We start from the raw sequence: 14,938 nt of genomic DNA on the forward strand, positions 1-14,938 counted from the left end.
CTTACCCCATTCCTTCAGATCAAGGTGTTGTTCTGGGCATTGGGTGTCATCTCTTGGCATTCTTTCTAAGGTCTGTAAACCAAAAGGTAAACTGGAACTTCCAAAGCTCATGTATAATGCGTCACACAAGACTGTGCTGTGGGATTGGGAAATTCCAGACAGCAATGTGAATTAACAAAAATATAGTATAATAGAGAAAGCTATATTCTCCAAAAAAGAAGCTTTTACTGCAAAGTTGATCAAGGGCAGCAGGACTGGAGGTGAGTGAAGTTTCAGGATCGCTACGATGACATCTCTCACATATACTCCAATCGACATCTCCAGTCTGTGTCACCTGTGTTTCTAGCAAAACTAATAAATGCCCAAGCAGGTCTCATGCAATCAAAATATTAAAATGCATCCCCTTCCAATTTCAGAAACAAAATTCTACCTCACTTCCAAGCCATATGGCTCTCAAACCTATGCTGAAATAGAAATCCACATCTATTATAGAGCTCTACTCATTCAACATTATTTAAAAGGTTTTAAATTTCAAAACTCAGCAGACTTCTAAAAATAAAGGAACAGATCAAATGTTGATCCAGCCACATAATATCTTAATCTGCTATAATTGGAATGAATTACAATTTTTGTCTCTAACTATAATTAATTCAACTTCGGCATTCATGGCCTTTGTTAACTAAAGGTAGTCTCTACAAACCATCACATAATGTGAGGCACTATAAAAAGTTGTTTCCCAAATCACACAATGGTCATTCAAAGAACTTAAGTTAAATATTTCCAATATTCCTTGCTTCGAGAAAACAGCAGTGGAGTGGTTCCAATACCATTACAAGATGTGCGCAACGCAAAAGCTAGTGGGCAATAGTCCTACTGATACAAGTTCCAAAATTGCAAACAAAACATAAATAAAAATGACTTTCTAAAGGTCTACACACAAACACACATATGGACAAAACACAATATATAAGCCAAATTTCATTTTTCTTAACGTAGGTACACCCCACAAACATAAAGTAACTTTATACACAAAATGTTTTAAAACATTCTTTAGAACCATGCAATATGATCCTGACATAAAACAAAGAATCTAACTTTACGTGGTGTCTGTGTAGTGGGTTTTCACTGTGGCTCGTCAAAATACACATTGTACATTTAAAATGATAAAGGTGGTATTAAGATCACTAATATAGTATCTCTTTGTGTGTTTTTTATTAATGACCTTTACACTGACACTTCATTAAAACTCATCTCCAAGACCATCACCAGATATAATCAGATGCCAATCGGCGAAAGCCTGATGTGACAGATTATACTCTTTGGTTCTTTAAAATGTCAGCCTAAATAGGCACAAGGGGAAAAACCGAGGTTCTACTGCAAAAAATACATTCAGGAAACAATCTACCCAAAGCAAAATGTAGAGAGGTAGATGTAAGGCATCATTTCCATTACCTGCCACACAGACTAGATTTTCTCAATACTCCTTTATTTTATTCCCACCTTTCTAAAAAGCTGTGCACAACCAAATCAAATACAGGCTCCGTAGAAGGATATCACTGCATACCCACCAATGTACTAAGGGATAGACATAGATAGATACAGTCAGTCTTTAGGAGGAAAGGATCACCGACAAACATAAATAAGACACCTATCCTCACAAAAGCACATACAGTCTGCACAATACTACAGCAGAAAAGGAAAGAGATCTGGGAAGAAACACTGGATCAGCTGAGCCACCTCTGGCGGCCCCTGCCCATGCCTCCAGTTTCCACCCTACCCCCACCAAAGGTTGGCAGTCCAGGAAAAATAACCGCACAGAGTACGCAATGCACATGTGTTTAACAATGCAAACAGGATATGATTTGTAAATGTATCTCCTCTGCCTGCCTCTCTCCAGTATTCTCCCTCATCTACCTCCTCACAAATAAAGCAAGGAAGAGAGAAACCTTAGTGACAAGCAAGGACTTTCTAAAATGGTTTTGCATATTAAAACAAACTATGCTGACCGAGACAAAACAGGGTCAGATACATGTTTAAGAATGATAGTTAGGGGCGCCTGGGTGGCTCAGTCAGTTGAGCATCTGACTTCGGCTCAGGTCGTGATCTCACGGCTCATGAGTTTGAGCCCTGCTTCGGGCTCTATGTCGACAGCTGGGAGCCTAGAGCCTGTTTCAGATTCTGTGTCTCCCTCTCTCTCTGCCCCTCCCCTGCTCACACTCTGTCTCTCTCAAAAATAAATAACCATTAAAAAAATTTTTTAAAAAGAATGATAGTTATTACATTTGAAATTACAAAATATTAAAAACCGCTGGAATCTGGATGCAGTTCACACACTTAACTAGGTTTCTATAAATCAATAAAAATGATCATTCAAAAGTAGTCTTAAAAGCAACAATAACAATCTTTTAATCTCTCATACGCTTATCAGATTGGTAAATGAGGGGACATCCAGCAGAACGTAAGACTTATCTTGAACTCATGCAAAGAATGCTTCCTTCCACACTCTGCAATGCTCTACAATCTTGAGTCTGGTTGCCACACTACCATTAAAGTAAAATGTTATGAAAATGCACACTTCTTGACCAATTCTTGACCACAATATTTTTCCTGCCATCAAACCTGAATTTTTAAAAAATGGTTATGTAAACATAAACAACATCCGGGGCGGGGAGGGGGAGCAGTAGGGATCACCAATGGAAAAGACAGAAAAGAATATGAGCATGAGTGAGGGGGAAGGCCCCCCCTGAGCAGGGCCCCAAAGTAATCCAAAGGCACTCGCCCAGACTCCTTGACAGGACTTCAGTTCTTTTCAAAAGCAGATGAATAGCATGAAGAGAAGAAAAAGTCAAGGCTATAATAACTGGGGAAGAAATGCTGAAAAATGAGATAAACAGAAATCTAAATTTTTATTTCTTTTGATGGGACAGCTCACATTATCCTCCCTCCCTTTCTCTCCCTCCGTCGAACTGCCTGTCCACAGACTTGGGAAATTATGTCCTGTTTTAAATATTTCATTGGTGAGCAACAGGCAGGAGCCCCAACTGTCAGACTCTTGTCTGGCACACACACACAGAGAGGAGCCGGCTCGGAAGGAGCTCAGGCTGTGAGACTCAGCTAATTCCTATGTGGGTGAGGAAACCAGGGCACTTGGCCACCGCTCCCCACGGGGGCCACCGAAATGGTGGGACCTTCTGAGACTGGGTCAGCGGTGTGGCCGTCGTGCTAGACCCAGGCTCCGGATTTGCTTTCTCTGCTGTTCTCACCAAAAGAAAGAATGGGCAAGCACATGCAGCCTTTCAGTCCATCGGGAAAGGAAGTATCAATTCCCGGCTCTCTGTTATTGGTAACATTTCCCTTTGGTGCCAATCTCGCCACGGAAGCACCGACTACTGGTGCTCAGAGGGCTAGAGAGATCACATAGGCCTACTGCTTCATTTTACAGATGGAGAAACTGAGACCCAGAGGGTTTACGTGACTAGCCTAAGGTCTGGCACTTAGTGGCAACCTGAGTACCAGAACAGACCTTGCTTTCTCCTCTTTATCTTCCTTCAGCTGGCACTTTTGAGGGCTTTGTTTCCCAGCCCCATCGCCCTCTCTTCTTTCTCCCTCCACATGCCTTCTCAGCAGATCTGTCTCCCATCACCAGCTAGTACACCTTTACTTCCAGGCTAGCTGCGTCACTCTTAGTTTTCCTGGGCTCAGCTCCGATTAGCCCTCACCCATTTTTGCCTCAACAGGAAGCATCAACATCCTCTGGTCGTCCCGAATGGGCAAAGCAAAGGCAGCGCTACTGAAAGGGCATTACAGCGTCTCTTAAGAGTCGTGAGAAAGAAGTTTCCAGGGATTAAGAGTCAGCAATGGACAGACATATGTGATGTGCAAACATAATCTTTTGGGGCTGGACTAGACATTTAAACTAACGTGCTTAGCCAGAGGCCAGTGCATAGCCAAGACGAGGAAGGGAGCCTCCCGGAGCAAAATCATGCTCAGGTTACATCATTAGTGCAACAAGGAAATGCATTTGTTCAAGAGGGCAGTCAGACAGATAGAACTCGTAAGAAAATAATGACGGTATAACCTTGCCACCTAAGTCACGTTTCCTAGCTTTTCCGCGTAAGTTCCTTTTAAAATGTGTGTGAAATTCACTGGAAGAAAAGAAGCAGGGGAGATGGCTGAGCTGGGAGTCTGCTTATTTTATATATATTAGCCTAATTATCTATAAAAAAGAATGGAAAGGGAGTCATATAATTAAACACTTAACAGGAATGGGGAGAGTGAGAACAGGTGAGACAAGGGAGGCAGGCAAAAACCCACTATTTATAAAAAGGCTTCAGGAAAAAAAAAATGAGGCGCAGTACTGAGTAAACTTTAACTGGGATGTATAACTCACATTTCCAGTTCAAGAAAGATCAGGACTATCTAGATCACTCTAAAACGAAACGAAAAAATCATTCTCAGTCAAAATGCTTAGAAAAAAAGACACATAGCAAATTACTAAATAGCAACTTCAGAGATAGTAGCCAACTAAAATGTTTCTTTAAACATCTCTAATCGCCAAAGAAAGGGAGCCAAAATGACATTTTTTCCTCTATAATTTCACATTACGTTTTACTGCATAACATTCCAAGGTTGCTTTATAGCTCAAGATTAGAGCTGGCAAATTATTCCAAAATTACTTATTGCTATAGGTCCACAAATGGTGACCTCACACATTTCTCTACCCTTAGAGAACAATTCCAAGCAGTGCATTATGAAATTGTAGAATAATTCTTTGATGAACTCATCTTTATACAGCTATTTATTGCCATTATATATTAATGACAACATTTTACACAAAGTCTATAAATACAGTACAAAATGTTCTCAAATGGACTCATGTATAACGTGTGCAAAAGAAAATATAAATTGGGCAATGAAATGGACAATGGGCATCCTAAGAGTGTATGAAATGCTGCATTATTCGTTCTCAGTCTGAGATCTCTGGACCAGGAGAGTTGTCCAAATGTAGGAAGGGGCGCCTGGGTGGCTCTGTCGGTCAAGCGTCCGACTTCAGCTCAGGTCATGATCTCACACGGTTTGTGTGTTCGAGCCTGGCATCAGGCTCACTGCTGTGAGCACAGAGCAAGATTAGGATCCTCTGTCCTTCCCCATCCCCCCGCCCATCCCCCACTTGCACATGCTCTCTCTCAAAAAATAAAGTAAAAACATTTTTAAAAATGTAGTAGAAGAATGCCATTGTTGTAAGGCTGCAGAGTTGAACTAAAATACAACTTTGGGCTAACATCCTATTAATTCAGTGTAATAGCAAGACTGGTTATCAAGAAGTAATCCAAACCTGTGATCGATTTTTGTCTTTATTTTTAAAAGTAGGGGAGGAGAGAATAATTATTTAATGAGGGCAAAATCTTTCAAAACTTAGGGGCCACTGAAGTGATCAGGAACATATTAAAAGAATTCTTAGGTGGGAAAAAGATTTGAATGGGCATCTTCTCAGTATTCTCTAATAGTAAGAATCAACGCATATTGATCATGTATTCTGTATCAAATACTGAGCAAAGCATCTTACAAGAATTATCTTTAATCTCCACAAAACCCCATAAGGCTGGTAAGGTGGATCCTGTTTTTCAGATGAGAAAACTGAGGCAAGTTAAGCTCAATAACTTGTCCAAGGCCTCACAGCTAATAAGATCTTCTGAAATCTGACCCCAAAGCCTGTGTTCTTAACCAATTTACTTATCCCATCAATTTATTTAAAGAACAAAATACATACCAATTTGATACTCTAAATATATTTCAATTTTTTAACTGATTTGTTTTCATTAAGTGCATCCTATACTTTGATATGAAAAATAAAACTTCAAAAATAAAGGTTCTAAAACGTCAAAAATATACTTTAAAAATCTTGGGGCGCCTGGGTGGCTTAGTCGGGTAAGCAACTCCAGCTCAGGTCATGACCTCATGGCTGGTGAGCTGGAGCCCCACGGGGCTCTGTGCTGACAGTTCAGAGCCTGGAACCTGCTTCAGATTCTGTCTTCCCCTCTCTCTGCCCCACCCCCACTCACACTCTGTCTCTCTCGCTCTCTCTCTCTCTCAAAAATAAATAAGCATTAAAAAAAAAATCTTAGTGGCAGAAACTAACTGGTAAACCGTAAAACCACACTGTAAAAGAAAAATGCCTAACCTATTTTAACAAAACTAGTATTTAAAAACAGTTGCTCTCAGGGCACCTGGGTGGTTCATTCACTCAGGTCATGATCTCACTGTTCCCGGGTTCAAGCCCCAGCTCCCTGCTGACAGCGCTGCTTGGGATTCTCTCTCCCCCCCCCCCCCCCCCGCCCCTTCCCTGCTCTCGGGTACACCATCAATCAGTTATTCTCTCTTGATGTTTCTGGTTCTTTGACATTCCAACACATGAAGTACTTACTATCTCTTATAAAGGTACTCTGAAACATATCACATTTTGCTGATTGTAGTTAAATGTGGGATAATAGTATAGATCAACCCATACATCTATTATCTGAACAGAAAAGCTTATATGATAGACCTTTCTAAGCTTACTTGAGAAAGACGCTGGCTACCCCTGTCTCAATGTTTGTCTTTTGGAGTATATACTGCTGACAGAGGAAAGTCAATGATGCTAGAAGGGCCCAAAGATCGGATTCTATAGTTCCCCTTAAAAATTCTCGCTACACTAGGGGCATCTGGGTGGCTCAGTCAGTGAAGTGTCTGGCTCCGGCTCAGGTCATGATCCCGTGGTTCGTGAGTTCGAGCCCTGCATCTGGCTCCGTGCTGACAGCTCAGAGCCTGGGGCCTGCTTCCGATTCTGTGTCTCCCCCTCTCTCTGCCCCTCCCCAGCTCACACTCTGTCTCTATCTCTCTCAAATATAAATATGCAACATTAAAAAAAACAAAACAAAAACCTCACGCTAAACGCAGAGAAAACAATACCCAACCACTTCTAATTTAGAAGTATACGGCACAGGGCAAGTCAGAAAATCTAAAAGTTCTTAGATAATAAAGCCAAATTAAATTTTCAAACAAGACTACTCCAACAGCATCAAGTGGGGGCTGAATTCTCCAGACAATTTTAATATTATTACTGTTCTTGATTCAGTTAGTCCGACAACTATTACTACCACTCACATGTTTGAGGTAGTTTTTTTTTTAAATCATACAATAAAAGCATAGCATTAATTATGCCATACAAAAATGTTTTAAGAATATACAATATGTAGGGGTGCCTAGGTGGCTCAGTCAGTTAAGCGTCCGACTTCGGCTCAGGTCATGATCTCACAGTTCATGAGTTTGAGACCCGTTGTCGGGCCCTGTGCTGAAAGCTCAGAGCCTGGAGCCTGCTTCAGATTCTGTGTCTCCCTCTCTCTCTGCCCCTCCCTCACTCATGTTCTGTCTCTCTCAAAAATACATAAACATTAAAAATATATATATATATATGTATATATATATATATATATATATATATACACACACAATACGTTGATGTGTGCCAACAATACCAAATCTACAGAGCCCAGAGCCATACTGCCCAAACAGTGTGATTGTCAAGTTAACTGAAATTTTTGAGACAGAGACAGATACACCTGTGTAGGAACAGGACCAATGTCCGTACCTAAAGGACTAATGCCAACATTCAAACTATGCCAAACAGATCAGTCTTGATATTTTATGTTGTGCTAATATATATTATCCTAGCCAAACAGAAAGAGGCTCTGATACAAAATTGCCAATTAACATAGTATATTAAATTTAAGCTCCATAGAAATAAGACTATTATATGCTTGAATGCATATATAATTAAAATTTTTTCTTTAAATAAAAGTTCTAATCAGTTCACATTTGTGGTGATGATAATCTCATTGCTGCAAACAGCATAGCACCCCCTGGTGCATCTGTTATAAGATGTATAAAATTACCACAAAAAAAGGGATAGAATCAAAGTAAAAATGAACCTTAGAAATCAATAGGTTGATACCCTTTTATTTACTCTGGTACATATTTTTAAACATTAATGCTTAAAAACAATTTGCATTTAAAAAGACCACTTAAAAATGTTATAGAAACAACTGGAGGAGGTCAGGAAAATGTTTTCAATTAAAAAGATTTAAAATAATGAACAAACAAAATACTGGTTTCCAACATTTATCACTCATTAAAATAACGCTGTCAAAAAAAATTCTTTAAATATGACATCACAAAAGTTGTCATGTTAACCAAATTTCACTTTATTTAAATCTGCTTTGGCTTTTCGTTTCAGATAAACTTGACTGACGGTGTAAAATGTTCCAGAGTACTTTTTTCTGGATTCAAAGTGAATATACGATTACTTTTAAGAATTTTTAAGTTGTTTTGTGAAAGGATTTACAACTTATACAGTGTGAAAATAGAATGATAATCAGAAATAAAAGTCATTTTAATTAAATTACGAATCTTAACTTGAATAGTTCAAAACTTTTACTTAAAAAAAAAACTTCCTAGGAAAATAATTAACTCCGAAAGTATATTTCACTAAGGACAAAGCAAAGGATGCCACCTGCTTCAGATAGCCCTTTGTGAACCTCTACAAGTCCCAACACAATGCGCTAGAAATGAAAATGACACCTGTTTAAAGCAGCCATCTGTCCCTAACAAGCTGGATTTAGTCAAATCCACTTAATCTTGGATTTCTAAAATATGGGAACACTATGCACCTGTGAACAGAGAGGAACTTCAAAAGTTCTGCCACGGCCACTGGGAATCTATACCAAACAGTTAAAAGCAAATGATTTCATTAGGGAAACTAAGTTTGGGGGGGGGAGGGGGGGGTTGTTGTTGTTGTTGTTGTTTTCGTTGTTGTTGTTTTTAAGTAACTGGAAGTGGAGCATTTTTGCCCAATGTTCAGTATAAAAACAACCAACCAGCAGGCTCTTTATAATTTAAAGGTTTACTTCCTTGAAGACTCTTCACAATTTAAAAGCTTACTTCTTTGGTTATTGTTGTTTCTTGTAACATAGTCTCACTAAAGATCCAAGAACAAAGTAACATTCCTATAAGCCCAGTCAGGAAAAAAAAAAAAAAATTTAACTCTTCTCACACACGATGCTATATACCCCCTTTTAAACACACACACACACACACACAATTCCATCTACCAATTTCTTCAGTTGGAAGCTTAGAGAAAATCACTCACATCAACTTCCTCAAGAATAAAACATGTTACCGAAAGTAACATATCATCATTTAAATACATTGAATCTATCTTGACTAATAGTTCATTCATCTTCTGTTAATTTTTTTAATGGGAAAAAGTCTACCATATTGAACTTGTTTAGGGTAAAAAATACCTGTTTAGCGTTAAAGGATGTTTAATGAATAAATTATAAACCCTGTGAGTCCCTGAGTACAAGACTACCTGAATACTAGAGAAACAATGTATTATTTTTTAAATTGGGCATAACTAGCTCATATAATGAAAATACTGTGGAATGATGCACTTTACAAGTGCATTTTAGCTTAGGATATTATGCGTGTAAATATACTGCATAAATATGCCCACACCATTTAATGCAACTTACAGGCAAAACAATCAAAAAGATGTAGAGAGGCATTATGACGCACAATGGATCACAGATATTTAGCTACCGGAAACAAGTTACAATTAAGACCTATTTTAACACTTTTAGTTTTACAGCATGCACAGATTTTAGTCTAAAAACTGAGAACATAGGAGAATGCCAATACGTACTATAGTACTTCCAAGGAAAACGAGCACAGAGAGAAGAAACTAAATACTAAGTATTCATCCTTGTGTTAAACTTTTAAAATTTATCCCTATGTTAGTACTTCTGGCGACAATTTACTCAATCCATATGAATAATGCTGACATACTTGAGCTCAAAGCATCTCTAACAGCAACTTTTATACCACCTAAGTGCTTTTAAAAGCGGGTAATAGAATTCAATTTAAGTTCTGCTCTCAAATCAACTTGTAAATGGAAAATCTCAATTAGAGAAAACTTGAGACAGCTGTAACAAGTGAAATGCCTCGAACAAGTTCTTGGACATTGCAAATAAAAATATTAAACCATAATATTATAGCATATAATCAACTTGGCTGAAAACCTATTATGTAAATGGCATAAAGTCTGAAACTGTCTCAAGACAGCAAAACTCTTATTAACTTTGGAGAGAGTTTATGGGACCCAGGAGCTTCACCACCCAAAAGTGTTCAGCCATTTGACACTCATCTGAACAGAAAACAAAAACAAAAACAAATTAGTATTAGAAATTTGCATGGAACCCAGGTTGGGGAATAAATATAAAGAGATTGGAGCGCTCTGAGAAAGACTTCTTCACAAGGAAATGAATTGAAAGAGAAGTTTGTTTCTTTTTTTTTTTTAACCCCAACTCCCACTTTACAAAATATTAGCCTTAATGGCGTTACAATTACCCAACCTGGTCATTGACAATCTCAAGAATAATTAACACTGTCACATTATTCACAGGCTGCTCTGTTAGGTAAATCAATATGCATTTGCTGTGAGAAAGAAGACTGTTTAAACACGTTATTTTAAAATTCCAAATTAAAAACTTCAATATGTGCAAACAGAACAGTACATTATACGTCGTGTCTGTTTTAGCCCACGTTCATTATGAAACCCTTTACCCAATAACCTCCCAATTAAACGTGAGGCTGAAAAATGAGCAAATTTACAGGATCTGTAACACTGGGCTCCCTCTAACCAAGAGCCTAGTACTTGAGGATTAGTAAGTATTCAAAGCTACAGAGGGGGAAAAGATAGATTTTTTTTTAGAAGACTTAAAAAGGAAAAAGTTGTCTCTCCTCAGCACGTTCCAAGTCACTGTCCAAAGAAAACCAAAAGAGTAAACAAAAAAGAGTATGTTAAGTACACACATGCCTAGATCTTAACAACCACAAAGAGAGTGAAATATACACACGTTTCAAGTTGAGAAGCTTCATACATTCTTTATGAACAACTTGACTTCGATTTCAACTCTCAAAGGAAAAGGAACAGAGAAGATGAAGAAGGGGTAAAAAAAAAAAAAAGAAAAGAAAAACTCTTTAAAGTGCTACAACTGTCACAAATAACACCGTAAACTGAGTTCTCACAAGGCTTCCTTCGGTCCTGTCCCTATTTATCACACCCCAAGCCTCCTAACCACAATGAAAATTGTCAGCACTCTCCACTGCGGGGAGGGAGGTGCATCAAAGTGGGATGGAGCCTCACGACCACCCCTCCCACCCCCACAGGAAGGATAAAGCACTGTCAGTAACTACTAACCCAAGTATCACAGATGCCCTGCATCTGGTTTAAATCACAAGCGCGCGCGCACACGCGCACACACACACGCACACACACGCACACACACACCAAAAAAGAAAGAGAGCGGGGAGAGACTTGTTTTAAAAATCTCTTTTCCAGGGCAGCGAAGAGCCCAGCGAAGAGGCCCCTGGTTTCAATGTGTGTGCAAAGGGTCGGGGGGTGGGGGGGGGGGGGCGGATAGGAGGAGAAGCGGGGGGGGGTGGGGAGGGAAGAGCGCTGAATGGATATTAAGACTGTTTGCAGCACAAAGAAAACACAGTTTTAAAAGAAAAGAAAGAAGAAACAAGAAACCGTGCAGCTGATGAGGGCCGAAGGAGAGCAGCCCATTTTAGCACAAGGCAAAGAGGGGCGACGAACGGAGGGAAGGGGCGGTGGGAAAAGTTCACCGTCGTACGAGGGTAAAAACAACGAAACCCGTACACCAGGCCCCACAAGTGAACAGCAACCACCACAACAACCACAACAACCACAAACCACCAGCTCTGGGGTCCCCCCGGCACGCTGCCGCCTATTTCGGTTTTGCGACCAGCAGGAAACGAGCAGCTCGGGGGAAAGGAGGAAAACACGAGAGAAAGAAAGCCGGCCAGCCTCCTCGCTTCACCTGACCCTCCTGCTCCGAGCCGGACCTAGGGGAGAGCTCCGCCGGCCGCGCCGGGGACCCGGGGCTCCCGCTCCCGCCCGGCTCCGCAGCCCCCGGCGCTCCCGCTCCATCCCTGACGCGCGGCCGCCGAGGGCCGGGGCGGCGCGGCGCCCACACCCCCGAGCCAGCCGCCGCGCGCTCGGTCCATTGTAAACACGCCGCGGCGCCGAGCCCCTCGGCGGCGGCGCCGCAGCGGCAGCCCCCGGTGTCAGGAGTGAGACCCCCGCACAGCCACACTCGGCTCGCGCACACGGACACACACACACACACACACACGCGCGCGCGCGCACGGACACACGCGTTCACACGCAGCCACACGCTCCCACACACATGTACAGACCGAAGAATATTCACCTTGGCTGTGGATTATTGTGGTGTTGTTGGTGGGTGATGGAGATGGTGGTGGTGGGGAGGAGGAGGAGGAAGAGGAGGAGGAGGAGGAGAGGAGTAGTTGTTGTTGATGGGTAACAGTCGCCAGGACTACGGTGACTATGGCGCTTGATTCACAAGGCAACGGTTGCTATAACTCACAAAAGAGAGAGAGAGGGAGAGAGAGAGAGGGAGCGAGAGGGAGAGGGAGACACTCGCACGGGGAGGGGCGGGGAGGGAAGAGGGGAGGAGGCGGGCCCGGCGAGCCGCCGGAAGGGGCGGGCTCAGCACCGTGACGGACAGCCCCGACCCCGGGCCGGCGTTGGGAGGCGCGGAGGGAGGAGTGCGAGGCGGGGTTCCGAGCCAGGGCCCCGAAGAGCTGCGCTTAGCTTTGGCAGGGGCTCAGGTCACCCCACAGTCCTCTCGGAGGTGCGCTCGCTGCACGCGCCGACGAGGCAGCAGGGGAGGGGGACTTCAGGGGCGTGGCGGTGCGAGGGGTACTTTCTGTGTGACGAAGGCTGCCAGTTCCGGCAGCCGGCTTTGTGCAGAGAAGCCCCAGAGCCGCGAGAGGGGAACGACTAACCCGGGAGAGGGGGTGTCGAGGGCCATTCCAGACACTCTTGTGGGGAGACCAACTACGGCGTAATAGAACCCACTTTCAAGAGCGCGCTCCTCCTTTTTTTTTTTTTTTTCCTGGCCTGAAACGTCATTTCCGGGGCGGGGCGGACGGAAAGTCCCGGATGTGCCGCCGCTCGCTCGCCCTTTTTTTTTTTTTTTTTTTTTTTTTTTCTCTTTTCTCTCCCCCACCCCCCCATCCCCCCGCCCCTTGGTTTGTGAGGCGCCGGCGGTGGTGTGCCCAGTTGCATCCGCCTCCCGGCTTCTGGCGGCGCCTGGAGGCTTCGAGGCTCCGGGGCCCGCGCCGGACTGGAAGGTCCGAGCCGCCCGCGCCCTCCTGCTCGCGGCGCTCCGGCCCGCTCGCGACTCGGAGGAGCGCGGGCGGCGGGGTGTGAGCGAGCCGCCTCCGCCGCCATCTTAGAGCCGGCGAGCCCGGGGCGCGTGTGGGCCGCGCGCCGCCTCCCGCTGTCCCGCCGCGGCTTGGCGCGCGGACGGCCGGGTCCGAGCTCGCGCGGCCCCCGCTCCGGAGCCGGAGGCGAGGTGCCCCCCTCGCTCCCTGCGGGGCCGGCCGCTGCCTTCGCCGGAGGAGGAGAGGCGGCCCCCCTCGGCGGAAGGCGTTGAGGGTGGGCTAACTCCCACCTGCCCGACCGAGCGCCCCGTTCGTCTCTAACCTCCCCCACCCCGAGATAAGGCGCTCTCGCCCGGCTTTCAAGCCGAGCGAACCGGGATCCGGGCTCAGCCCACCGTCCCAGTGCTGGCCTCGCTCGCCCTCGGCCCTGCTGACCACCCGCGCTGAGGGCCTGGGGTTTCCGGCCAGTGGCTTCCGCAGTGATGGATGCCGCCCGCGCCCCGCCGCGCCCACGGCTCCCCGGTGCTGGTCCGCTGCTCCGCGCCCGGGGTCCCGCAGGCACCTTCGCCCGCGCCCCCGGCCTCCAGCACGGCCGCTAAGCTGCTTATCCGAGACAATAACATTAGAACTAGAGCCCGAGGAAGTCCTCTCTCCTGAGGCTTAGTTTTTGCACCTGCAAAATAAGGGCTCGGGGCCGACATAAATTCCCGGGGCTAAAATAAGAATAACGACCGTTCCTGAGCTCTTACACTGCCCCCAGACATTGTGCTTAGCGTCTTACATACATTATCTCATTTAATCCTCGCGGCACCGCTATTAGGTACGAAATATTCTCGTGTTAGGGAAAGCAGGCCCAGAGTCTTCATACATAGTGGTTTTATGTCACCGATCCGTGCCACGCAATATTAGATAAGGGTATTTTAGGAAGCGACTCTTTAAACAATAGGCCGAAGAAAGTCATGTTGCCGTAAGGTGATCTCGTAAGGACCCCACGGAGGCTTACGCTCCTGTGTTCTAATGCAATAGTGCACGGTGGTGAGCTCGGGGCTACACCTCAAAGGTTTAGGAGGTAGACCCTTCTTTGAGCCTGAGGCAAAGGACAGTGCGGTGCCCGACAGCAGTTAAACCCTCCAGGTTGAGAAGAATCATTGTGACATCCACGTGGAAGATAAGGTACGCATTCCAGCCGTAGAAAAACTGGTAACCATTATGAATACTCGTTTCTAGTACGTTCACAGGTGCAAGACCTCTCTCCTCGTAATGGGGTGCGGGGCACTTTGCTCGCGCTGCATGGCACTGAAGGGCCTCTGCTGTTGCGGTCCAATCTTAACGGGTCGCATGTCCCTCCCCTGGCCGTCAGCTCTTGCTTCTTCACTGCTCTAAGGGAACGCAGTGGTAGTGGCCTCCCCACCCTTTTAATTGACTGCTTTCTATCTGCAGGCCAGAAAAACCGCAGAATGAAGCTTGTGCAAAACTGTGTCCCCAGAGTATAAATAGGTATTTTGAGGAACTCTTAAAAAAAAAAAAAAAAACCCAAAAGTGTGTGACCTTTACATGAGGACGTTGTAACATCAGGTTTAAGCTGCTTAGAGACTTTTCTTTTTTCTTTTTTCTTTTTCTTTTTTTT

The 14,938-nt window shown here is 44.1% G+C and overlaps 1 protein-coding gene across 8 annotated transcripts in view; it reads right to left on the minus strand.

Moving 5' to 3' along the window:
* The window catches only part of RFX3 (regulatory factor X3), a 287,861-nt gene extending 275,267 nt beyond the window's left edge, over window positions 1-12,594 (minus strand). For 5 of the 8 annotated variants that reach the window (XM_053205315.1, XM_053205313.1, XM_053205314.1 and 2 more), the window contains exon 1: window positions 6-7,431. In XM_053205315.1, coding sequence (XP_053061290.1) covers window positions 6-111 — 106 coding nt within the window. In that variant the 5' untranslated portion in view covers window positions 112-7,431. The other 3 variants (XM_027041121.2, XM_027041122.2, XM_027041125.2) reach the window with 3 other exon arrangements.
* Window positions 12,595-14,938: the final 2,344 nt, after the last annotated feature.

This window comes from Acinonyx jubatus, chromosome D4 (assembly GCF_027475565.1).
Source record: "Acinonyx jubatus isolate Ajub_Pintada_27869175 chromosome D4, VMU_Ajub_asm_v1.0, whole genome shotgun sequence".
Classification (NCBI taxonomy): Eukaryota; Metazoa; Chordata; class Mammalia; order Carnivora; family Felidae; genus Acinonyx; species Acinonyx jubatus.